We start from the raw sequence: 25,825 nt of genomic DNA on the forward strand, positions 1-25,825 counted from the left end.
AGGGGCTGCACCAGCTGGGGCTGCTGACTGGGGCAGGAGGAGATGCCCCCCTGTTGCTACCTAAGCTATGGCTCTACCTGCGAGTACCTTTTTCATTAATTCAGTGTTTCCCATCTCCAACAGGGACTTCACCTTCCTGAAGAAATTCAGGAACACTGAATTTGTTGGCTCTGTGTTCCAGCCAAGCGAAGTAACAGCAGGGCAAATAAATTCACCAATCGCCATGAAAACCTTTGGCATCTTAAAAATGAGAGTCAGACCCCTGAACTAATCTGATGGAAAATGATTTTTTAGCTTTTCCCAAGTATGCCAGACATCCCAGGAATGCTGTGTGTCCTGTGTTTTGTCTGTAGCAGGGGCTGACAGACTGGGGTTGAGGTTTGGTGTCAAAGGAAGGGATGGGGAGCTGAGTCCCCTTTGCCTGTGGAGGGGGAAAGGGCTGTCCTGCTCCCTGGACTGGAAATCTCTGTTCTATCCCCAGGGATTTAGTCAGAACTAGTCCTGGTCACCCCTGAGCTGCTGGAGGTTCTGGGCTTTCTGCCTATCCTGTCAGGCCAAGCAAGAGACATCTGCTTTCTGGAGGCTTGCCGAGCAAGGAGCCTGGCCTGGGAGGTCCAGGGTGGGGGTCAAGGTCCAGGGTCAAGTCCATGGGTGTTCCCACAGGACCCCTGGCTTCTGTTTTGGTGCTGGAACCCCCCAAAGCAGGTGGGTTGTAGGTGTGCCCTGTTCCCTCCAGTGCTGTGGGACCCCCATGTCAGTGGTGATGGGGGAGCCTGAGGGGGTGCATGATATCCCTGAATTCAGAGGGTGAGGCTGGGGCCAGCCCAGGGAACAGCTGGGCCATGGTGGCCATGTTTGTTGTGGGCAAATGGTGGCTGTTTTTCCCAAGGCATCAGCCAATTGAAGCACAGAGATCTGCATATCATTTGGGTACTGCAGCAGGGTGTGGAGCTGTGCAGCTTCCAGGATGGGATGTACAGGGACCACGTTGTGTCTGGGCCCTGTGGCTGTGGGCAGAAATCATAAGGGCACGTGCCACCCCCAGACCAGGCATTTTGGGAGGCAGCAGTGTCCCCACACACTGTGTGCCATAAATAAATACGTGTCCTTGTATGTTTGTTGCTCTGTTCCCATCCCGGAGCGGTTGGGACCCCTGGGCAGCGAGCAGCTTCCCAGTGCAGGAAAAAGAAAAGGAAGCAAATGGTGTGGAAATGCATGGCAAATTGGGATGCAATACACAGCGGGGCTCTCCCTGCTGCGTGACCCCCAGCCCGGGGAGGGGGGAGGTGGGGAATGAATTACGTGGGGATGGGAGGGCGGGAGGAGACACAGGGATCAGGCAGTGACTGTGTCCGGGAAAGGCCAGGCTGGGCTTTGACCTTTGTCATTGCGAAATATTTGGTGAAAATGTCCCAATGCACAAGGTATGAGGAGCAACTGGAAGGGCTGGGAAGGGCTCAAAGGCCACGCAAAATTCGACAGTTTTGGGTTTCCCTGGGAAAAGGCTGGGTTAGAGATGGCTCCTGGGCTGGGGAGCAGGGGGCAGGAGCTGGTTTAGGCCCTGTGTGTCTGTGGGGTTAAACTCCTTGCACCCACAGGGGTAAGGATCTGTCTCATCTGGGGCATCGAAGCATCCATCAGCACGTTGTCAGGGGCAGGAGGGGATCGTGAGATTTCAGTGTGTGCCGTGGATCTCCAGGGCATCCCTTGGAGCATCCCCTGGCTGCAGTGGGTGCTGGGGATCGCCCCGGGCCCGGCGGCTGTCGGGCGTGGTTCCCAGGCTTTGTCCCTCGGGACTGATGATCAGCTCCCTCCCCGGGGCAGCCACCGCGGCGTTGGTGGCCCCGGGGCAGCGGCCGGCGCTGGGCGAGGGGCTGGCGGCTGCAGGCACCGCGGGTTGGGGAGATGCTCCGCACCGGGGTTTTACCGTGAGCTGCTTCCCCCGCCCGTGCCGGGAGCTCGGGGGCACCGGGCGGCAAGCGCGGCTCGGGAGCCCTCGGCCGCCGGCTGCCGGTACTGCACCGGGACACCGGGAGGCGGGAGGCACCGGGACAGGGGCAGATGGGGATGGAGGAACAGGACCAAATCGTGGGCCAAGGAGGGGGATCCCCCGGCTCCTGCGTGCTCAGAAGCACAGAGCTCGGAGGATGATCCGTGCTGGAAATGCAGCTGGATCAAGTAGAGTGTCCGGCGCATTACATGAGGTGTGTCTCATGGCAAACCCTTGACTGAAGGGCAATGGGAACCTTCCTGCAGGGATATGTCAGGGTTCAGCCTTCCTCCAGGGTGGTCCTTCCTCACCATGGATTTTTCTGGCACAGCCCTCTCTCAACAAAACGCTGCTGGTTAAGTCGGGAACTCAATTCCTGTTCCCAGCTGAGGAAAAATCAGCCCTCAGATGAGGTTTTGTGTGAGGAAGTTGGTCACTACAAACTCCACGTTTCCTTTATGGATCTGGGAACCAGACTGGGACCAGCCCTATGAGAACTGCAGCCTCTCAGTAGTTGAAGCGGCTTATAAAAAAGAGGGAGAATGATGTTTTAAATGAGCAGAGAGTGATAGGACAGGGGAGTGGTTTTAAACTTCAGAGAGGAGAGATTTAGGTTGAATATTAGGAAGAAATTCTCCTTTGTGAGGCTGGGGAGGCCCTGGCACAGAGAAGCTGTGGCTGCCCCTGGATCCCTGGAGGTGTCCAAGGCCAGGTTGGACAGGGCTTGGAGCAGCCTGGGATAGTGGAAGCTGTCCCTACCCATGGCAGGGGGCTGGAATGTGATGAGCTTTAAGGTCCCTTCCAACTCAAACTGTTCCATGGCTGTGTGATCCTGCTCTGTACCTGCTGGGCACCCTGGGCATGGGGACACTCAGAGCCTGGTACCAGTGGGTTCTGAGCTCTGCAGGCTCTGCCAGGATCTCCACAATACCAGCTTCCCAACAGAGCTGGCTGCCTCTGTCTATAGAATGTGCATGGGTGTGCTGACCTGCATGGAAAGTCCCAAGGTCACCAGCAGGATAACTGGGAAGGTTCCTGTGCACTCTTACCATTAATATCAGTTTCAACGGTGTGCACAGCGCTGGCAACGCTCCCCTTTCAGAGCCTCCCTGCTGCTGCTGCCGCCCTGACCCCCACCCCAGCACGGTTTCAAGCCAAACATCTTCTTCCTGTTTTTTTGAGGGTGCGGCTCTTGTTTCATCTCATTGGGTGAAGCCGATGCAGTGAGTGAGTCTCTATGGCAACAGATGTTTATCGAGCCCCTGAGATGAGGCACAGGGTTGGGGAAAGGCACCACAGCATCTGGGAAGGGTTTGGGGGTGCTGGAATGCCACGCTGGAATGGCCTGAATGGAGGCTGCTGGACAGGGGGTGTCTTGCTCCCTGTCCCCTAAGCCCCAGCCTGGCTGAGTGACCCTGTGCTGCTTCTTGCAGAGGGAGGTTTGCATTTGTACAGGGATTTTTACCTTTCAAGGTAGGCTCCCAGCACACTCAGGACAAACATTTTTAATTAGTTTAGATACTCAACTTGTATCAGCTATCTCTGCTCCAAACCCAGGTCGGAGCTGTTCTGCCTCCTGCAGTTGGGGTGATGCAGACAAGAGGTGACCTTGTCAAGGTCAGGCTGTACATCAGTGCCACCTTCCATGGCAGTGTGTCCTGGTGTCACCCCAAAGCTTGGGAGAGGCATCTCCCCTGGAACTCAGTCACACCGGAGGAGCATGGATCAGTAGAGAGGTTTTGGGGATTCTATCCAATTCGCTGAGCCTGGGGCTGGTTGTCTTTGTAAGCCATGTCCTTCCCTGTCTTGCCACAAGTTCTGGTAGAGTTGCCTGGAATTTGGGGGCTGCCAGGACAGGAGAGCATGGTGCTGCTGGAGATTGTTTCAGGTCTCTGCAGCCTGTAGGTATCGGGTGGAGGTGCACCGTGCTGGAAGTGTCAGGGAATTAGATCGGGAGATACTTGTCCTGGTGGTTCTCTGGACAAATTTGCACTGTGAAGGCAAGTGACAGACCGATCTTGCAGCCACACACAGGCATGTGCAGAGCCACGAGCAGTGAAGGATTCACCCTTCGTGGTTGCTCAGGCCACGGCCCAGACCTGGCTGTGCACAGAGGACAGAAGGGACAGGACAGGGGGCAGTGGCAGGGTCCAAGGGGGTGCCCACCCCTTCTCTTCAGCCAGGCCTATGCCCTGGGCGGTGTCAATGCTGACCTGGGGCAGGAAAAACGCAGAATCCTCTCTGAGGTGTGAAGCCCCTGCTGTGCCCCGCGGGCAGTGGTTTTGGGGGACTTCACAGACAGACAAAACCCGGGAAGACCACGCCCAAACAGGGCATGTGTTTGCCTGGGTTAGAGTCCTTCCCGGGGCCCTTGGGGTCACTTACCTGATGGGAGTTAGAAAACTCCTCCCCAGCATCCCAGAACGAGAGCGAGTCCCAGCATCAGCGGCAGTTTCTTGGCGGGATGGACAGGAGCACCCGAACCTGCCGTGCCGAGAGGAGGGTGAGTGACAGCCCCGCCCAGGGGGCAACACCCACCGGTGGGGCGCGGAGTCACTGTCACCTCCTGCCACCCATTCTGCTTCCCCCGCCCGGCCGGGAGCAGCTCCGGCCCGGTGCCGGAGACACGGTGACCCTGCCTGGTTATCGATCCCGGGGGCCAAGCGGCGGAGGGGGACCGGGCCGGTGCGCCGGAGCCGCCGGGCGGTGGCGGGAGCGGCGGCAGCCGCCAGGTGTCGCTGTTCCCGCGGGAATCCCGGCGGAGCGGAGCGCTCCCGGTGCCGCTCCCGGTGCCTCTCCCGGTGCCTCTCCCGGTGCCTCTCCCGGTGCCTCTCCCGGTGCCGCTCCCGGTGCCGCTCCCGGTGCCGCTCCCGGTGCCCGTTGCCACTTCTGGTGTCTCTTGCTGTTTCTGGTGCCCACTGACACTCCCACTGCCCGTCACTGCTGCTGGTGTCCACTGTCACCCCCGGTGCCTGCTGTCACCCCCGCTGCCCACCATCACTCCCGCTGCTCACCGCCGTTTTCTCCATCGCCGTTCCCGTCACCGCCGTTGCCATCACCGCCGTTTCCTCCATCGCCGCTCCCTTCACCGCCGCTCCCAGAGTCTCCCGGGTCACGCAGCATGGGCTTGGTGACCTCCAGAGAGCCGTCGTGGGGCTCGGGGGTGATGCCCAGGAGCTCGCAGAGGAGGGCGTAGACATTGACACTGTCGAAGGGCTCCACCACCAGCCCCTTCTTGAAGGCTGGTCCCACAGCACGGAAGATGGTTTTCATGTTCATGTCCCCGTTATCAAAACCATGTTCCCCTTTATTGACCTGGACCTTGTACCTCTGGAGGGGAGAGCAATAACATGAGCATCCCAACCCCTCCACCCCCTGCACGCCCCCACCTCTCCCACCTCATGTGCCACATTCTGCAGCCATGAGATTTGATGGTCTGGTTGGTTCCTTTCAGTTTTGGTAGTTGATCTGTTAGTGTTAGACTCTGCTGAAGCTGGGGGTGTATCCAGACACTGCTCCCAAGCAATTAAATCCTGTAAGTTCCCTCCCTAAACATTGGCAGACCCAAATTTTTTTGTACTGAGGAGCTTCCAATGGGAAGCTACCTGCTGATCTTTATGCTAGGCCTTCTCTTAAGTCAGGCTAGGAGAGGATCCTGCAATGGATATTCTGCATTCGTACAAGTCCTGCTCCAAGGACTTGATATTTTATCTTCTCAACAGCAGAGAAGGTCTTTACACAAAGAGCTGGAATTTCTATCTCTATGTGGACAGACCAATTAGCTCAAAGGGCTAAAGCTGGGTGGGTTCTGAGGTGCTGTGTGAGGGAGAGGAGTGAGAGGCACATCCCAAAAGACAGTAGGATATGTCTGTGCATACACCTTACCCCATGGATCACATAGCCTGGATCGCTGTGCAGCAAAAGTGGGGTGATCCGGGAATGGTTGGCGTAGTGGAATTTCTTTGGAAACTCTTCTTTCTTGTAAACATGTAGTTTTGGGTGGGCATTTTTCAGGACTGAGTACACATGCTCTAATTTCCCTTCTTTTGGCACCAGGAGTCCATTTGGTCCATAATCTAAGAGTTCAAAGTCGAGGTCTTTGAATGTGAAGTTCTTCACAGTCTGGAGGTGAATCTCGTCGGTCTTTATGACAGTCTCCATGCCGTGGTCAGATGTGATGATGAGGTTGAGGTTTGATTCCAGGCCGCTTTCCTGGATACGCTGCCTCAAGTAACCAACGGTTCTGTCCACCTGCTTGATCATGTTTTTCCTCTGTGTGGATTCAGGGCCAAATTTGTGTCCTGAGGAGTCTGGCTCTCCGAAGTAGAGCGTGATGAAGTCAAGGTTTTCCTCTGTGAACCATGTCATGACGTTGTCAATGTTCTTCCTCCAGTTGGCTTCGTTGCTGTAGTTGAACAATGCAGGTTCCACCAACTTCTTGTACACCTCTTCCCCTCGGTATTTTGCTTTTGTTCCGGGGAAGTGAATAGAGCCTGTCTTCAAACCCTGTCAGTGGAGGCATTCCATCAACTCACCTGAACTCTCTTGGCAGTGTCCTTCCATCTGTCAGTACAGCCACCCCTTAACATGGTTAGTTCATTCATTCCCCAATGTCTACCTCTGCCTCTAATGAGGTTTTCTTGCTCATTGCCAATTAAAAGTGATTAATTGAAAACACTGCCCTTGCACCTGGTTCTTCACTGTGTTTTAACACCAGTTAAAACTTTGGAACCAGTGACCCATTTGCACCTTGCATGGACCCTCTGGCTCTTGACCATCAAGACATTAAGGTGTGTTTTATTGAAGTCAAAGCAGCCAGTTTGGCAGGTAAATGTGGGCAAAGGTCTTGGGCTGAGTTTCATGTCCTGCCTCAAAGCCAGATACAAAGCCTGCTGGGCTTGCTGTGGTCCCCAGGGAAGAGGGGGCTGTCCCCAGATTCTGCCACCCAACTGCCCTTGATATGCCTTGGGGTGTATGGAACCCCCAAGCTCAGGATGTTCTCTGAGGAACTGGCTGAGGCTTCTTTAAGCAGGAACAGGATAACCTGCTTTATTAATGTCTTAATAAAGCTGAAATGCATCTATTATTTTTTGCTATTTTTAGTAGAATGATCATAATTATTCCTGCCAGCGTCTGGAGATTTCAGTTTTTTGCTGGTCTAATTAGCCTGATGTTCACAGGGAGGCTGGGAACTCATGGCCACTAGGGATCATGGCTTGCCTGTAGCTTTTCCTGCAGGGTGGCAGGTGGGATGGGTCTGTGCAGGGTCTGTGCGTGCGAGGAGGTGCTGCACTTGCCTGTCTCTGGGCTGTGATCCAGATGGGGAGGCTGCCGTTGTCCCACCAGCTGCTTATGCCTTGTGTGGTGTAGTAGGGCAGTTTCACGCCTGTTTTTGTGTTGAACCACATGTTATGGATCACCCCATGGTTCTCCTGGTATCGTCCTGTGGGAGAGAGGAGGGGAAGGGGTGAGCCAGGCTGTGCTGGGGGGTTCTCACCCCTACACTGGGTGATGGGCTGGCTTTGGGTAGAGGGGACCTTTGGCCTCCCCTTCCTCTTTGCCTTTTCCTACCCTTGCCTTGCACCAAGTGGGGTCCCAGGGCAGGGAGGGAGATGCTGGGGGAATGCTGCTTCCAATGTGGGTTTATTGATGTCCAGTGGGTCTCACCTGGACCCAGCCTGGCACTGGTGCCATCTGCAATTGTTCCTGCCCTCTTGGCATGGGCAGGTTCCCGTTACCCTGTGTTTATCTAATCACACTGTGTTTCTCTTTTGCTGTTGCTGGCAATCTGTGAGGTCAGTGAGCAGGAGTTTCCATGAGAAGGGAGAGATGCACTTTGACTCTTACGTTTTGTGCTATTTTTATTTTTCTAGTCCCGAGGACTGCGCAGTCCCTTCTGCGTGATATCCCCATCCTCCCTCGTATTGACGCTGCCTCCCTGCCTTTGCCCATCAGCAGATTTCATTAGCATGCTCCACTCTTTTATGCCAAGGTTATTAATTAAAATCTTAAATAAGATTGGCTCCAAAATCGATTCTTCAGGAATTCCTCTGGTGCCCTCCCTCCAGCTTGACAATCTCCTCTCAGCATCCACTCTGTCCTCTTCCTGTAGCCCCTCACTTCCCCACATTACAGATTTTGTACTAATCTTCATCTTCTCCATCTTAACTAATGATTTCCCTTGTGGCACCGTATCAAATGCACTACTGAAGTCCAGAAAGATTAAATTTAGAGCATCTCCCTTGTTTAACAAAAATTTATCTTATCAAAGGAGGCTATTGGATTGATCTGGTGCTATTTACCTTTGATAAATACAGGTTCAGTTCATGGAATTCCAGAATGGTTTGAGTTGGGAGGGACCTTAAAAACCATCCCATTCCACCTCTCTGCCATGGGCAGGAGCTCTTTCCACCAGACCAGGTTGACTCCAAGCCCCATCCGATCTTGGACACTTCCAGGGATGGGGCAGGTGCAGCTTCTCTGGGAAGCCTGTGCCTCCCCACTCCCTCAGGGAAGAATTTCTTCATTATACCTGGTTTAAATCTACCATTTCTGCAGGTTGTGGCTTGTCTCTGCTCTAAAACTCCATGTTCTCCTGGGACTGGCTGGCTCCTGACGTCGTGTCCTTCACTGACCCATAAGCCTTGACCTTGCCCTTCCCCAGCCCCCCGTGTGGCTCTGGTGTCCCATGGCCAGGGCACTTACCGGTCAGCAGTGTGAAGTGGCTCGGGCTGGTGAGGGTGATGAAGGGAGGGTTCATGTACTTGGCCTTCACCCCCTCTGCAGCCATCGCATCCAGGTTGGGGGTGTCCACATCCTGGTCGTAGTTCCACCGAAAGCCGTCAAAGGACACCAGGAGGAGTTTGCTGTGGTTGGACACCCGCTGCACAGGGATGCATGTTCCTAAGGAGAGGGCAGCAAAAAGGAGCCCCAACAATGGGAGCATCTTCATGCCCTTGAGCTGGAATAGCTCAGGTGGCCAGAGAGCTCACATTAATACGTGCAGGATGGGACTAAGTTCGGTCTTTATCTAATCTTGCAGTTGCTGATCGGGTGTGTGGCATCAGCCAGCACTGGTATCAGAACAAGCCTCTCTTGTTTGTCTCTCTCTGCAGCAGATTAGCTTAAAGTTCCTTCTGGGTAACACCAAATCTTCCTCTTCCCTCAGTGGTGCTGGTGCTGTTTTGGTGTGCATGAAGGGGGAGGATTGCTGCTGTGATGGGAGGCTGGGAACCTATCTCCACAGCCCCCTATCCCTCTCAGCCCATCGTGGTGTGCTTTCCCCACTCCTGGCTCTTGGTGCCCTGCTCTGTGGTCAGCAGTTTGGCCTCAGAAGGTGACCCACGCCTCAGGATTGCTCGTCCACCCCGGGATGGGGGCTCAGAGGCTCAGGGAGGAGCTTGGATTTACCCAAGCTTCTCCAGTGTGGCTTTGTTGAGTTGTTCACTGGAGAAGGAGGCTCTTCCTTGGATCCTGACCATGTGTCAACCCCTAGGGATGCTCCTGAGGGTGAGCCTATCTCTGAAGCCCCCATGTTCCATCAGCCCAGCTCCCACTGCCCAGGCTCTGCTGCTCACCACAGGTGACCCTCATCCTTTCTCGCACTGCTGAGCTTTGCTGTATCACCATCCCATTGTATCAATATCTGCTGTTTATGGCTTCTCTGGGGTTTAATCATTGCTGATGACTCATTTCTCAGCAAAACTGAGTTTAAGGCTTTTGTAGAGTTATGTAACCTAGGTGGCCTTAGTTCCTTGGGCTCTGAACTCACAACTTTTATGTGTTTGCTGATGTCCCTCTGCTCAGGTTGCAGATTTATTCCTTGGTGCTTTGCTTTCTAATTGCCTGCAACCCTCTCCTTTTCCCAGCCCTGCCTGGAGTCATTCCATGGTGTTTCCCCCAACGGCTGAGCTGGGTAGATGAGTCTCAGGCACACAGGTTTGTTTCTTCTTGGATAGAATGACATCCTATTTGCAGCCCTGAGCATCTTGAGTATTCCCACCAGGACTGATTCCTCAGGGTGCATTGTTGTCTCTTCCTCTGTGGAGGTTTCCCCAGTGTGACATGGGATAATCTTGCAAGGATGCTGCGAGAGGTCCAAGCTATCCCACCAGGGACCTCACAGCTGACACCAGTTGGAAGCACAGCCTGAGGCATTTGAAGATAGTGGAAATGCTGGGATGGATCCTTTCCTGAGCCCCCAGCCCTGAGATCTAAACCCTGAGCCAACCCCTCCTGCTAACGAAGGGCACGGAGTGGGAAACAGAGAGCATGGAGTGGTGTTGGACTAAGGGCACCCCTACACTTCTCTCTGCCACCCCAGCACTCTGCTCCCTCATCTCAGAGCACCTCTCTGCCAGCCCAGCACCTCCCTCTCCCATCCCGACACTGATGTTTACTCAAAGAACTATTTTTTATCAGCATTTGCTGCCCTGGGTCTGATATTGTCCTTCAGTGAGGACAGAGGCTCCTAGCAGCACTGAGGGTTTAAAGGGCTCATGATAAAGATGTTATCACTTGCCAAGCTCAGGGAAAGTCCTAAATATTCAGCGTGTTTTTCTGAGGTGGGTCACCAAGTCCCCATGCCACTGCTAACAGTGTGGGGAAGGTCCTGATAACGTATCGTGTTCATCGGCTCTGCTGGGAAAGAAGAGAGAAGCGAGAAGGAAGCACTGCACTAATCTCCTGGGAATATTTGATGTCAGGAGTGTTTCAAGGCACATTGTGATACTCGGTATCTGAGGAGCACGAAGCACAGATAAAGAACATCACCTTTGGCCACGCTGCCTGGGGACGCTGCGAGCTCCAGCTAAAAGGGCTGATTTTGCACTAACAATGCCCCAGGCGCTCATTCCATGTGTGGATGTGCCCAAGGGGCCGTGGCTGCTCTGGGCCCACCATGTCTGTGCTCAGCATTCCCTGGAACACAGGCTCTGTGCTGGCAGCACCCATCCTGCATCCTTGGAAACACTCCTGAGAAAAGGCACTGAGCTCTGAGGGCACCACGAGCTGTCAGCCCTGCCAGCTCGTTGGGAATGATGGTTCCTGCAAAGGTGTGCTGGGGCTGATGCTGTCCATCCTGCACTTGTGCACCAATTAGCTCTGTGAGATTGATGAAGCGGCTTAAAAACAGAGAACATGAGCCCAGAGAAATCTCCTGCTAGTGGAACAGTCCTGCTTTGTAGCCCAGCCTGTTCGCAGCCTTTGGAAAAAGCTGAGCACTCCGTGGGCAAATCTGCAGCTCCCTGTGGCATGTGGATGCACGGGCAGTGCTGGGGCAAGGGGCTGCTGAGCACCAAGGACTGCATAAGCTCCTGGCTCTTGTGCCAGGACATTGTGGTTAAAGCTTAATGCTGCCTCATGAGCAGAACCAGGAGTGCTGTAGCTGTGGGGGTCTGAGGTGACTTGGGGGTGAAATCTATGGAGCTGCTGGGGATGGGATGCTCCTGGGCAGGTGATGGGTGTGCACCAAGGAGCAGGGCAGCACTGACAGGGTGTTGTATGGAGCTGGGAGCAGCCCTGGACTTGGCCCGAGCCCTGAAACAGATGGAGGGAGGAAGGTGCTCCAGCCAAGCAGCTTGGAAAGCCTGTAAAAGAGGAAGGAGGTGGGAAAAGAGGCTTTGAGTGCCGTGGGGGGCTCTTTGGGCAGGACGTGGATGCCGGTACCAGCCGACAGGAGTTTGTCTTACCCCTGTGAAGCTGCTGCCTTGGTGCCTGCGGGAGCCGACGTGGTAGCTGTGAGATGGGGTGTCGCGGCAGGTCTGGCCGCGGAGCTGGACTCACTCTCCAGCGTGCGGTGACTGCAGAGACCCCGAAATGTCCCTTTCCCTGAGCCCCTGCAGTGAAGGGTCGGGCAGCACCCGCGGGGCTGTAGCACTCGGCGTGGAACCTGCTACGGGCCGGGGCCGCGGGGCACGGGGGGCTCGGAGGGACCCCGGGAGAGACCCCGGGAGGGACCCCCCGACACCCCGCGTGTCCGGGCCGGGCCGGCAGGGGGCGCTGCGCGGCCGCGGCGGGGGCGGGCGGGGCGGGGGGTACCGGGAGCGGCGGGGCCGGGATGGAGCCAGGGATGGAGCGGGGATGGAGCCAGTGATGGAACCGGGGATGGAGCCGGGATGGAGCGGGGATGGAACCGGGGATTGAGCGGGGATGGAGCAGGGATGGAACCGGGGATGGAGCCAGTGATGGAGCAGGGGATGGAGCCCATGTCCAGTGCAACAGGAGGGCCGGGAGCACCTCCCAGTATCACGGGTGGATTTCACCCTAGTGGGAGAAGGGAGCCCATCCCGAGGACGAGCCCCGAGGGACAGCCGAGTTCCTTCCCCTCCCAGGCATGCACTGAAGCTCTGCCTCGAGCACCGCCCCGGGCTGGAACGCTCTGAGTCAGCTGTACCTCCGTGCCTGCTCCCCGAGGACTCTCCTCTTGCTGCTCCTCCCTGCTGACTCGGGGTGATCAGGCTCTGGCCATCACGTTTCGGCGAGTGTGGGAAGGGAGTAGCAGGGGTCAGGATTGAGGGCGACAGCTTTGGAGCACGGAGCTGGAGTTCAGCACTGGGATCGGGCTGGCTGGAGGAGCGAGGGATCTGATGGGAACGGGGGAGGGTCTCAGTTCCAAGGCTGAATCACTGGCAGCGTTGTCAGAACCCCAGAGGTTGTGCCCACTTGCTGTCTGCCTTCCCCAGCTCTAAATTTGCTCATGGGTTGAAAATCAAGACTTTCCTGAGGAAGCCCCGTGTGGTGACTCAGAAACGTGCTGGCAGCACCCTGGTGGCTCCAGGTGCCGAGTCGGGGGGACACTGGGGCATCGCTCAAGGTTGGGGCCTGGGCAAACACTGACTCAGCTGCAGCTCTGTTTACCTGGGCTGGTGCAACCCCTTGTCAGGAGGGTGACCTCTTTGCTTCTTGGTGTGAACTTCTTCCAAGTGGGGATCACGGGGGAGTGATCTGACCAGCGCTCAAGGTGAGCAGAGAGACAAAAGGATGAGAACAGGGAGGAAAGTTATCTCTTGCTCTCTGCAGCCAAGGATGCAGATGAGGGGCTCATCATCATCCCTTCACTGCCAGCAGTGGTCCCATTCCCTGGTCACTGGTACTGAATACTCATGTCTGGCCAAGGTCTGTGGTACTTCCCAGGGCTCAGCCTGGGTCCTCTTTCTGCTCCCTGATGGGGTCTGAGCCCAGTGGAGCAGAGCAGGGTCAGCCTTGTGGCTGCAGCCTGGCTCTGCTCTCCATCTGGGACTCTTCCTCTGCAGCTTGGTTAATCCCAGCATCGACCCCTCCATCTGGGCCCGCGGCTCTTCCTCAGCTTTCTTAGCTAATGGCTGTGTCTGCCTCCCATTGATCCTCAGCTGCAGAGCTCATTGATTAAGTACATTTCTTATTACACTTAATGGTATTTTACTCCTCTCTGTGCTTCCCTTGTGCCAGATGCTCACCCTGTGCCTGACGGGAGGAGAATTCCTCTGCCCAGAGGAACTCTCCTCCCCCCAGCCACCACCCTGGCTGTCCTTTCTCCTGCTCTTGCTGCCTGCCTCTTCCTCCTGGGCCAGGGCAGTGCCTCTGCCTGCTCTCTTCCTGTTCTTTGCTCCCTACTCTCACGCAGGGCTGATTTTCTCCCATGCAAAGCAGTTGTGGTTCCCACAAGTGGCACAGCCCTGCCAGGGTGACAGGCTCTGCCCAGGGCACTGTGTTCTCCCTTCACCAACACCTCCATGCTCACCACATGCATCTTGCTCTGTGCCTCACCTCCTTTCAACTCTCTTGCATGCATCATTCAAAAGCCATAACATTATTTGGCATAAAATATTTACTTAACTGAGCTTTTTGCAAATATTCCCCTCCATTATTTTCCCTCCTTTTGGGAGCAGACACTGCTTCTGCTGCACTCTCAAATGGCTTCTCTTAAATAATACAACGAGAACATATGAATACCCAGTAGCCTTTTCCTTTCTCCTGAAATACCCATAGATGTAACAGTGTCACCAATCCATTACAGTCACACCAGGACTGTGCTCAGGAACATCCAGCAGCACAGACCCTGCCTGTGGAATCACCATCACCTCACTGCTGGGCATGGGACAGGCAGGGAAGGTGCTCTGGGAGAGAGCAGAAATACAGGAGAAGGTCTGACATGATGCAGAGTGTTAATATTAATTTTAAAATGTTCCTTTCAGAAGGGACAGTCAAAACTCGGCAGAGAGAGTGCAGGAATGAGCACTCCCAGTCTGGTCCCCACTAGGATGCTGGGACAAATGCTTGAAAGAAAATTCCCTCCAGCAGGGAAGTGGCTGGTTCTGGGGAGGCCAGCCTGGGACACGAGGTGCTGAGAGACACATCCTGTTGTGGGCAGCAGGATGGGTGGATCATAAAGAATAGATGTGGAATTTTAGGAGCCCCCTGGAGAGGGAGCTCAGCTGGTCTCTGCTGGTCTGGGCGCTTGGGCTTTTGCTTCTGTTTTCTTCTGACAAGGGGGAGGAGCAGTTTTGAGCTGAAAGAGAGGAGCTTTGGGTTAGGTGTTGGAGGAAACTTCCCTGTGAGGGTGGTGAGGCTCCTGGTGGGCAGCTGGGAAGCAGAGATGGAGCCTGGGAGCTCTGACCTGCAGCCAGGGCAGGGCTGAGGCAGCTCAGCACACAGAGCACTGCTGCTCTGTCATATCCTCTCCCACGGGACTCGGCTGTGAGCATCCGTGGCTCTGCCTGGGACTGGGCTGGCCCTGGAGTCAGGTCACCCCGGTTTGGGACCTGCCTCTGTGTCACCGAGCACCGTTTAAGCGTTTCCCTGTTCCAGCCAAGCAAACAGCCTTTTCCCTGTAATGCCGGCAAATCCCTGCTCCTGCGGAGCCGTTAATTGATTTCCCTTCCCGGCGCTCCCGCCCGTGGCTGTGCTGACACTCGCCTGCCCGCGCTCTCCCTGCCCGTGCTCCCATCAGTGCCTGCGACAGCCAGATCCTGAAATTATTGATAAACACTCATTGGAGCTGGAGCCTGGGAAATTGCCAGCAACCCCAGAGGGTTTCTCTCTTGCCAGCATCATTTTTCTTGATGACAGCATGTTCCGAACTTTGGCAGGGAGGGGACAGGGCCTCCTGGTAACTTTTTTTTTGGTTTTATGCATTGGTAGTTTTAAAAGATCTCTGCAAAGAGCAGAGTGGAGAGGCTGGGGAGCCAGTGTCTGTGATTATCTCTGTCCTCCATCCACCCCCACAGAGAGCTGTGCTGGGCTGGATTCTGCTCAGAGTTCTGCCCTCACTGGTCAGCCCTGCTCCTCCATCCCACTCAGTGCCTCTCCAGGCTCAGGAATTCTGGATTCCAACCTCATGGCTCCCTGCTTCTTCCTCCAAGTCCTCTGCTCCTGCAGGCTGTTACCCTGTGCCACGGCATCCACAGGGGCAAGGACTTCAGGACATGGTCCAAGCTGGGAGAGGAGCTGATGTGTGCACAGTGGCAGGAGCAGAACATCCCTCTCCAGAGCCAGGACAGTCCTCCTCACCATGCCCTCCTAGAGGGCAGAAATCACCTCTCACCTCTCCCCCAGCTGTCCCGATCCTGACCAGCCCCATGAAATTGTGCTGGTGTGGTGTTGGTGCTCCATCCCTGCTCACACAGCACATACAGATGTGTGTGGCATGTTGAGTCTCTCGCTGTGCCTCGTTCTGGAGCTCAGAGCATTTTTCTCTCTGTGAGCTCTGCTAATTAGTGGGAGGTTGTGGATCACGAACAGAGGGAAGTGTCCTTCTGTGGTTCTGGCGCTAGGAATAATTGAGCCATTTTTCACCTATGGCCAGTCTAATTCTGTCCACATCTTGGTTTTTCTCTTAATAACTTGGGGATGCTGTTGCAGCCATTGGATTCACAGCCATGTCCAGAGCTTTTCAGTAATCACCCAGATTTCATTCTCTCTTGCTGACTGGTTGCAGATTTCTTAGTTTGTGCTTCAGCTCCTCCTGGGATGGGAAGGAGTTCATTTTAGCCAAGCTGTGTTTGCCTCTGTGCCAATATTCCCCAACCCCTGTCTCAGGGATGTGGGGCAGTGGCGGCAGGACATGGGGCCAGCAGAGAGGTGGTCAATGCCAGGCGCGGGGCAACTCCAGGGAAGCAGCTGATCTTGCTTAGTGCCTAAGGAGCACATTTTGGCACACTCCTGCACTCCTGAACCAGAAAACCAGTTGTCATGGCAATTAGGAAGCCCAGTGGTCTGTGCAACAGTCGGGATGGGAGCAAATCTCAGTAGGTGTCCAGGGATACCTGCTGTCCCCCCTGCCAGCGCTGTGCCAGTGCCATGCCAGTGCCGTGGTTTGCCTGGTCAGCTGCTGGCCAGGCTGGGAAAGTGAAGATGTTCACGGCAAACTGAAAGATGTGATTTATCAGTGCTGGTCCCCAGAGGCTCAGGGCCTGTCAGGCACCAAAAAATCCCATCCATCACAGTTGGGGGTGAGCTGCCTCTTTTATTTTTGGTTTTTTTTTTTGGCCATTTTATTTCTCTGTGAGTGCTGGAGCTGTGAGGGAAGCGGTGTGAAAGCCAGCCCTGGACATGGGGGCTGGGCTGGTGAGCCGTGGGGATGGATAATGCTGCTCTCCTTCCCGTGCTTTTTGGGGGCTGCAGCCTGTGGGAGAAGGTCTCCAGACCCTGCACAAAAAAGGGGCTCAGCCATTCCCCCCCAGCTCCCCCCTGTGCCCCCCGTTTGTCCCCGTCTGTCTGTAGATATGTGTGTGCATCTGTGTGCAGATCTCGTTGTTTGCCTCTTTATAACATGTTCTTCTCCCAGTGTTTATGGGCCATGGGATTGGAAGTGAAGCATCTACTTAATTGCTGTCAGGCAAGGAGACGGGTTATAAAGTTGCCAAGGGAAAAAATAGCTCACTCTGGGGTAGATGCAGGGGAGCAGGGCTGATGAGGAGGGGGCGGAAGGCTGGGGGTGGGAAGAGATGAGGAGAGAGAAAGAACAGGAAGGGATCAGCAGGCAGTGAAGGAGCTGGCTCAGGAAAGGAGCTGCTGGGGTGGCAGGAGCAAGGCCAGACAGAGGTGTGCTGGGCAAGAGTCAGCTCTCCTTGGGAATTCTTCTGTGTCCCCCACGATGGTGGTATTTGCCTTCTTGTGTCATGAGTGTGGCTCCCAGAGCAGTTTATGGAGGGAAAATTGGAAGAAGGAAACCCTCCCTGTCCTCCCCATCCTCCCCACTTCATCCTCCCGCCTGCCGCCGCTCCAGTTCCACGTTCTTTGCTTGCAGCCCTCTTCATCTGCATCTCTTTCTTGTTTCCTTCATTATCTCCCAGTCTAACCCTGCACCATGTCATCCTCATTGCACGGCTCCTCCCTCTCCCCAGTTGCCACATTACTCCAGCAAGGACTCCCTTTCCCCTCTTTTAGTCTCAGCGCTGCACATAAAAGCGCTCTGATGGCCATGGCGTGATAGCAAAGACAGAACTTAATTTCACAGCATTTTCATATAATACTCCATAAAACTGAACAAATTTGCTGGAGTCCAAATCCATCTCATTATGCAGAGTCATTGGAAGGGAGCTTTTCCATTCGGGGCCTCAGCGTTCAGTGAGGGGATGGTACAGAAGAAGGGAAAAATAATTAATTAGGTGCTGCTCTGGATCAAAGATCCTGCATCGCAAGGCACATTAAATAAATGCCTGGCTCATGAATAAACGCTGCACCAAGCCCCGTTTGCCTGGTCCCACACAGAAAATCTTCAGTGAAGCTGAAGGTGTGTGTGGGGAGGTCTTTGGCCTGAGACTGTGTTCCAGGAGGAGGAGATGGAGGTGGGCATGGAGGAGATGGATCATGGAGTGCTCACCCAGACAGGGGAAGGAAGCCTTTAGGAAGCATGAAGTGTGGCTTTATTCCTTGGCATTCCCCAGTGTCCTGGTGTGGGAAGGAGTGCTGGCCCGAGCTCCCCTGCCCCAATCGATGGCAGTGCTGCTTCCCACGGCAGGACAGTGCAGGGCAGGTGGATTAAAATTGCAGCAGCCAAGGGAGAGGAGAGAGCTTGCTTCACTTCACACTGTTAATTAATCTCTGTGCCAATGAGGATGCTCTCATCTGGTCTTTACTTAATCCATAACCCAGAAATCCTCAAATTATGTCATTTGTTCAATACAGATGAAATTAATTACTCCGGGAAATAGGCAACAAGTTGCATTTCTGATTCTCCTTATCGCGTAATCAGATCTACAGCGAGCTCGGTGCAGCCGCAGTGGCAGCAGTGGGATCGCCTGCAGCCGGCGGGAGACACGCTGAGCAGCATCAGCTATAAACCTGTCACCAGGAGCCATGGGCTGGCTCCTGCCGGGAGCTGGGGGGGCTGGGGAGGCTCTGGGATTGCTGTGGGTGCAGAGCCAGGGCAGTGATGGAGATGCCAAGGAGCCTCAACCAAGGGCTGAGCCCCCCACCTCAGCCCCCTGCTCCTTCCCTATTTATTGCCTCTTATTGGGGTTGCAGACACAGCTTGCAGGGCTTCGGGGGGGATCCAGAGGGAAGGACTCTCCTGCAGCCCTCCCAGAGCCTGTCCCCTTCCCTAGGGCTCTGTGCCTGCAGGATATATCCCCACACCCCTGAGGCAGTGAGGGGAAGGTCCTCATCAGGATGGATCAGAAGAGCCGGGTGCAGAATTACAGTGATTTACTCATTAATGGAGTTATCATGGTGATGTGCTGCTTGAGTCTCAGCACAACCAGGGATCTTGTGGAGAGTGCTAAGGGTGATTCCCAAAAGTGCTGGAGCCTCACTCACAGCCCAGGTGTGCTCCCTGCCCTCCCTGCTCTGCTGTGCACATGGCTGGTGGCTCTGAGCATCACACAGCACATCCCAGAAAGGTTTAAATGACAGCTTCAGCCAGGAACAGGCTCTGGTATCAGGACAAGTCCCTGGACTGGGCTGCCTGCACTGCAGGACCCCTCACCCCATCTCTCTGGTCAGCTGGGGAATTGTGGGGATCCCTGACCCCTTCCTGGAGGGAAAGCTTTGCTGTATCTGGTTAAGGCAGGTACCAGCTCGGACATAACTAACACAGTAAGAGCTGTTGTAACAAAAAATCCATAGTGGTAGTTTGCTAAAATGGCTGTAATGAATTGAAAAATATGACACGCTGATCAAGGCAGCTATCGGGATGTGTCAGGCCCTCAGCCCAGCTCTGTAGCTTGCCTGGGTCACCTAACACAGCAGAATCCTTTCAGAGAAGAGAAAAACATAGTTTCCCTCTGTCCTATCAATTTAAATAAATTACCTATTACATTAGCTGCACTTAAAACAAACCAAGAAATCAATCCCCTGCCTCAGCTGCTCTCAAACCTTGGTTTGCACCATGAAACCTGTAATTATTAGAGGTCCCCACACCAGGAGCATCTGATGGTGAGGAGCTGTGGGGTGCTCAGGCTGTGTGTGTGGGGCAGCGTTGGGAACATGGAACAGCTGCCCCCAGCACTGCTGTCCTGGCCACAGCAGTACAGGTACCCTGAGGTACCTCCCAGGTGATCATCCAGGCTTGTGTGGGCAGCCCAGTGCCAGCCTGACAGCAGTGCTGAGGCTGGGCCAGCTGCTGGGATCTCCCCACGCATCCCTGGGGATTCACACCTCGGAGCACCCAAAGCCCCAGGGCGGGTGGATAGTTTGATGTTGGATCCCACCACCCCCAGTTTGCTTCTCTGAGTGGGTGAGCAGAGCCAGAGCCCTGCCCGGCGGGCAGAGTGGGATGGAGGCAGGGATGGGGACAAGAGGCAGGGATGGAGGCAAGAAGCAGACAGGAGGCAGAGATGCAGGCAGGGATGCCAGTATGGATGTAGGAAGCAGGGATGTGGGCAGGAATGTGGGCAGGGACCCCTGTGGGGAGCTGGGCAGGGCAGGATCCCAGAAGGCAGGGCAGATTTCAGGAGCAGCTTTTCAGACATGGCTGTTCCCTTTGTTTTTTTCCTGCTGAAACTGCTGCCTTGTGCAAAGCTGCTCGAGCTCCTCGGATAAATTAGCATCCAGGGGATTGTTTTCCTCTACATTTTGTACAGTTGCATAAGAGGGAGGAACAGAGGAGCCCAAGGAGCAGATTGCTTTGTAGAAGCATGAAACAGCCGCAGCCAGAGCTGCTGACTCTCCTGCTGCCAGAGCTCAACGCCTTCAGCTGGATGAGGCTCCAGTGTGGGAGCTGGGTGTAACTGGGTCCTCTAGGTCAGCGTGGGCAGGGACAGGGAGACCAGGGGCTTTTCCCAGCATGGCCTGCCTGACCTGACCCCATTGATTGCACCGATCCCAGTGTGAGGAGATGCGTGAGGCAATCAGTGTACCTCAGCCCTGCCAGCGGAGGCACAGGGTGAGGGTTTGGTTTAACCTTTCCTGCCCCTGATGCGGGTCCTCGCACTCCCCCAGGGCTCAGAGGCTCCTGCCCTGGTCCTGCCGGCCAGGCTGGGCTGCAGAAAGTGGCTCCTGAATCACATTATCCCCTGCTGAGCCTGGCCCACCCCATCCTGCCCAGCCTCTGCCGTTGGGTGACCTCCCTGGCGGATTTTCCTGTGCCTGAGCAGCGGGAGAGATGCCCAGGGTGTCCTGAGGCATCACCTCTGTGCCATGGCCTCCCTGGTCCTTCTCAGATGGGTCCGATCCAGTATAGGCTTGGCTCAACCTCCCTACACTAATAATACCCAACATTATTGCTTCACCTTCTCGTAAAACTCCCGAGAGGAGCTTGAAATGAGTAGGGACAGGATGAAAGACCCGAAGAGGCTCAAACTTGCATGAGGGCGAAGACACTTGGGGAAAGGACAGAGAGAATGGTCTGCAGAGCTGCCGGGGATGCTGGGGAGAGCAGCCGGCGGGGGCAGGGAGCTGCGGAGCGCCGGGGGAGCGCGGCTGTGAGTGCTTTCATAACCCTCAGCCGGAGTGATTTTCTGAGGCATAAGTGATGGAGGTAAATAGGATTATCTCACAAAAGGGACCAGTGAAATAATAAACACCCTCATGCAGCGCCGCCCCGGTAAATGAGTGGGGGGGCGGAGGAGCAGCCCCGCCGCCCGTTCCGAGCGGAGCCGCGTGGGCGCTCGGGAGGAGCGGGAGAGGCACCGGCGGAGCTCGCTCCGGAGCACCGGGCTGAACGCGAGCCCTCGGCACGGGGGGGACTCTGCTTGGTGGCACCTGGCCCGGCTCTCCGGCTCCTGTAAGTGCACAGCCGCGGCCGCGCCGGGCGGGGTAGTGCCAGGGGGTGTTTTGGGGTGGCATGAGTTGATGTCCTGCGGGAGGGCGCGGTGGGGTGGGTGCTCGGCAGCCTGCGGGGACCTGCAGGTAGCACCGCCGAGGTTCTGGGGGTCCTGGGGCGGGATGAGTGTGGGTAGCAAACGCGTGGCACGGTGAAGCAGGAGGTCCCCAGGTTCACTCCAGGATGTCACCACGTGTGGGCAGAGGGTCCCCAGCCCCGATCCCTCGAGGGGAGGTGATGCCTGATGATTCTTTGTCCTTTCTTTTTGTACAGTTTTATACCCTTTCCCTCTCCTTGTAACCTCCCCAAACACTCGGGACGGCTGTGCCATGCCCTGTCAGCTGCCACCGAGGGCTCTGCTTTTTCTTTCACTTTTTTCCTCTGTCCCAGAGCCTGGGAATCCCCAGGGTCACTCAGGTGGCTCTGACAGAGCCCTGCACACCGTGTGGCAGTGGCAGTTCTGTGGGGAGGGGGAGCAGAATGCTGCAGGACCCCTCCAGTGGGCAGGGGACAACTGACCAGGTCTCACCTTTCTGAGAAACAGAATGATGGAGGAGTCTGAGGGGTGTGCTGGCCACAGGCAGTGCTGCTGCCCAGGCCTTCCCGTGCTCCACATGATCTCCTCGGGGCTCTGCAGGACTGAAGGCACAAAAGTCTCCCTTGACTTTGTTATGGTGACAGACTGAGTCTCCTCGGGCAGGGAGAGGTTCTTTAGCTGCATTAACAGTCTGAGATGTGATGGGAAAGATGAAATAACTCAGTCTCCTCCCCACCACTCACTTGAGACTCTGACAGAATTGCCACAATTAGGAAAATTCACCTCGAAGCTTCATCTTTAAAGGACCAAACGGTGAGGAAATATTTGGCCCAGAGGGAAGCAGAGGAGGAATTTCAGCTGCCTCTCATCTTTCATCATTTGCCTTCTCAGGCTCCTATCTTGGCAGCCCCAGTATTTTGCTTTGTCTCCTTCAGGTGACTAATCATTAGACTAATTAGTTGCTAATCAATGTTTAATTAAAATGTAGCTGTTAATTACTGGAGGTGGTACCGCAGGTTGACTATGAAATGTTATGGAAATATTTTTAAGGGCAGTTCACAGGGAGCTAGCCCCCCTTCCTTGGCTCAGAGGTGTTCCAGGGTCCCCTCCCCTGGGAGGCTGCTCTGAGGTTGGGATGGGAGCTGCAGGTGTAGCATATCTGGAGCTGGTTCCATCGCCTGGGACCAGCTGGTGATGTGGGTGGCTTCTGAGCATCCCTGACACTTTCCCCTGTAGCAGCTGGGGATGGAGGTGCCTGGGCAGCTCTGGGCAGGGGATGGATGTGGAAGGATGTGACTGGGATGGAATGGGAAGCAGCAAAGCAGGATCCTGGTGCCCTGCCCAGGGCTGAGAGCCCCTCGCTTTGGGAGCTGTATGAGCATTTGGGATGCTGGTGAGCATCTGGCCAAAATTTCAGTGCCAGGGTGTAGCTCCCGCTCCTGTTCTCCCTGCTCAGCCTCCACCTGTTCCCATAAACCCTTCTGGGAGCTGAGGCCAGGAGAGATGGAGACAGAGGCTTCATTACATGCAAGAGCCAGGAGGTTCTCCGTGCCCAAGCCATTAGAAAGCGCCGTTAAATATTCCATCAGCGGTGGTATGTAGGTCACCCAGGTGTGCTGCCTCCAGGTACTGGCTCATTTCAGCTCTTGGTGGGGAGCCTGCTTCTGCTCATTAACTCTGCAGCTCTTCTCCCTTCCTGTGCCTTCTGAGCTGGGGCTGATGTGCCTGGCTGGGGTAGGGGCTGCTCATGGGTCTGGGGGCTTTGTGCCAACTGGAAGGGAAGGGCTGGGGATACCACATCTTGTTCAAGGTCTCTGAACCCCTTATGGCTCCATAGGATGGGCACCTCAGAGAGGGGGGCAGGGACCCCCGTGCATGAGCTGTGTCCCCTCCTTAGGGCAGTGCTGACCAATGGGGACAGGCACTTTGTGGGTGCTGTACTTATGCCAATGCCATCATTTACATTCTCCCTGCTCCTTACATCCCTTATTTCACTTTATTTGTCATTTTATGGCTCGTTTTAATTTCTTGAAAGCAGACCCACAGGATAACAAGGTCTGGTGTTGCAGAGGGTCCTGTGGCAGACACCCTGTCTCCATCCAGCTGGAGACACTGGAGCACAGTGAATGTGCTTCTGTCTGGGTCAGGCTGTGGCATGTCTGTCACCTGGGGAGAAGCAGGAGGACTTGCTGAGGCAGAGAAGTTGGGTGGCTGAACGGGGCTGATGCTCTGGAGCACATGGGAGAGCCAGCTCCTGCCATCTGTGCTTGGCATATCCCTTCTCCCTCCTGAAAATGGGCATCTCTTTGCGGGGCTGCTGTGCCTGATGAGGTCCCTGTCACACAGTCAGCATTTGCTGTGGGGCTCAGAGCAGCCCCAGAGCTTGGGAGCAAGGCATTGGAGAGTCTTAACCTTGGTCAGGACAATGTCCTTTCCCTTGCTGTCCCTGGGTGATGCCTGTATGTCCCTCCAGCTGTGGCCAAACTCGTGTCACTCCCCACCTTGACTCTGCCAAAGTGCTGGCTGGGTGCTGCAGGGCTGGGGAATGCAAGGGTCTGTGTGTGTCTTGGTTTGCTTGATGCCACGGGATATGCTTTCTGGGGAAAAAAAGATCTTTCTTTTCCCCCCTGCTAGTTAGAGGAAGATGCTGACAGCGGCCCAGGGGTTGGGTGGTTGGGGTGGTGACAATGCAAGGAACAAGCTATGTTTAGAAATAATTGCTTTGTCTTTCACGGAGGTATTAGTGCCTCCATGCTGGCAGCTATAGGAGTTAGCTGGAAGTATTGGTGACACAAATACAGAAGCAAAATGTTTGCTAATTATCATCACTTTCACGTGTGTGAGGGGAAAGAGACGTTATCAGGGCAAAGAGAGGGAACCAGCGAGCCAGAGGGGCTGGAGCTGAGGGTCTCCTGCTCAAGGCTGGTAAGTTCTTGGGGGAGCCCAGCCCTGGTGGCTCTTGCTCCACCATAGAGATGCTGGTTATGCCAAGGGTCTGTGCCATGTCCTTCAGCTCTGTGGAATGGCACATCCTGCAGCTGGTTTGGCCCAAGGGAGGGGGGATTGTAGACAATGGCTTGGCTGGGTGGAAGCTGGGTTATGTGGGCTCCTGAAGGGAGGCTTGGTGGGGCTGGAGATGCCCTGCCTGTGTTGGGTGCCATGGGGCTGGAGGATGGCACTCGGGGGCCATTGGGAAGTGATCCCTGGATTCTCCTTAACAGAAGCAAGCGGAGTCTGACATTTTGCTTGTAAAAAAATCATTAAGAGCCACGGAAGGAGCCAGGTTGCAGGGAACAGGGCAGCTCCTGTTGAGTTGCACCAGGGAAACTCACTGTGCCAAGAGCATTGCTCCTGCTGTGTCCCAGCCACCTTCCTGCACGGGCAGGAGCCCCCCAAGCCTTCCTTCAGGTGGGGGACCCCACCTGCATGGGCAGGAAGGTGGCTGATGGTGTCCCACATCCTGCCTGGCACTCTGCATCCCTGATCCTTGCAGCCAGGAGAAGCTTGGGACCAGGAGGGTCCTTGCAGTCAGGAGAAGCTGAGAAGCCATGAGCACTGACTGTGGGGAAACAGTGCTGGGATCCTCCTGCAGTGCAGAAGGTGCTCAGGGTGATGCAGGTCAGCAGCACCACAGGGACACACAGCCAACAAGAAGGTTCCCTGTGGTAAAATTCTCCTCTCCCTGAACCCTGGGATTCGGGTGTGCACACCCTGGCTCCTCTTCGGATGGAGAAGCAAACTGAGGGGTTCAGAAGTAGCACCTTTTTGGCTGCTGACATGGCACTGGGTGACAGCGTCAGGTCACAAGCCGAGGTCCCCACGGGACACAGGCGCTCACCAGAGCAGCCACAGCTCTGTGTGGAAGCAACGGTGGATGGTAACAGGAGGATCCTCCCACAGAGGAGCCAACAGAGCCCCTTGGGAGGCTGCTCTCCCTGGATGGCAGAGCTGCTGTTCCATCGGGAGCACCTGAGGATGCGGCCGCGGCTCCAGCGTCGCTCCGCTCTCCCGCTGTTTGTTTCTCCCTGGCTCTGGAAGCACAGTTCCCACTGGCAGCATCCTACCCTGTCCCTGCCTGTCCCTCGGCGGCCCGGCTGCCTGCGAAAAGTAAAGTTGAATGTTTGGAAGGAGCAGATCTCTGATGAAACAAGGCCATTCATGCTTTCAGATATTAAATTCCATGCAGAATATTAAATAATTTCCTCCTCAATGATCCCAGTAAATTTAATTAGCTCTTGTTCCCCCGATAGAGTTGTCGCTGCCATCCTGATGCGTGGATGCAGGGTGGAGTAAAGGGGAATGCCTCTGTCTTCCTGGGCCTTTCCAGTTCTGTCCCCAACATCGGCTCCCTGCTCCAAGCCAGGGCTCCTTTGGAGCGAGATTCCAGCTCCAGCTGCTGCTGTGGGGAGGAGGGAGCAGGGTGTGGAAGCCCCTTCCTTTCTGGTCTGCCTGGAGGGAGCAGAAGCTGGGGAGGAACTTGGGGAAAGTCAGTGGTATTTTGGGTGATTGTCCAGGGCCTTTTCTGTGGCTACTTGAGAGCTGGATCCAAGAGGGAAGGTGGGAATCATGCAAGTAGTTGACTTTCAGGAAACATGTTTGCTGGTGGTCATTTTGG

The 25,825-nt window shown here is 55.4% G+C and overlaps 2 protein-coding genes across 3 annotated transcripts in view; one reads left to right on the forward strand and one right to left on the reverse strand.

Moving 5' to 3' along the window:
* Positions 1–25,825, forward strand: part of RBFOX3 (RNA binding fox-1 homolog 3) — a 138,096-nt gene that overhangs the window by 1,356 nt on the left and 110,915 nt on the right. The window contains exon 1 of one of the 2 annotated variants that reach the window (XM_085077507.1): positions 20,890–21,134. The exons of the other annotated variant lie outside the window; for it this stretch is intronic. The gene's annotated coding sequence lies outside the window, so the exon portion shown is untranslated. Of the gene's footprint in view, positions 1–20,889; positions 21,135–25,825 lie in introns of those variants that run through there. 2 annotated transcript variants of the gene reach the window in all.
* ENPP7 (ectonucleotide pyrophosphatase/phosphodiesterase 7) lies at positions 3,480–8,978 on the reverse strand. The gene is made up of 6 exons (XM_085077493.1): positions 8,696–8,978; positions 7,288–7,433; positions 5,876–6,496; positions 5,038–5,320; positions 4,376–4,474; positions 3,480–3,982 (listed from the first exon to the last, which is right to left on the reverse strand). Exons 1-5 carry the CDS (start codon positions 8,940–8,942, stop codon positions 4,386–4,388), a joined length of 1,386 nt encoding a protein of 461 aa, XP_084933619.1. The 5' UTR covers positions 8,943–8,978; the 3' UTR covers positions 3,480–3,982; positions 4,376–4,385.

Source organism: Lichenostomus cassidix, chromosome 18 (assembly GCF_008360975.1).
Source record: "Lichenostomus cassidix isolate B80296 chromosome 18, HeHo_3.0, whole genome shotgun sequence".
Taxonomy (NCBI): domain Eukaryota; kingdom Metazoa; phylum Chordata; class Aves; order Passeriformes; family Meliphagidae; genus Lichenostomus; species Lichenostomus cassidix.

Bases quoted from the DNA above. Each gene is read 5' to 3' on its own strand.
- ENPP7 (XM_085077493.1), bottom strand. From the start codon at position 8,942: ATGAAGATGCTCCCATTGTTGGGGCTCCTTTTTGCTGCCCTCTCCTTA. The intron at 7,434-8,695 runs GTAAGTGCCCTG...TCTCTCCCACAG, and splicing joins CCACTTCACACTGCTGACCG to GACGATACCAGGAGAACCAT. The intron at 6,497-7,287 runs GCAAGTGCAGCA...CTCCACTGACAG, and splicing joins GGATCACAGCCCAGAGACAG to GGTTTGAAGACAGGCTCTAT.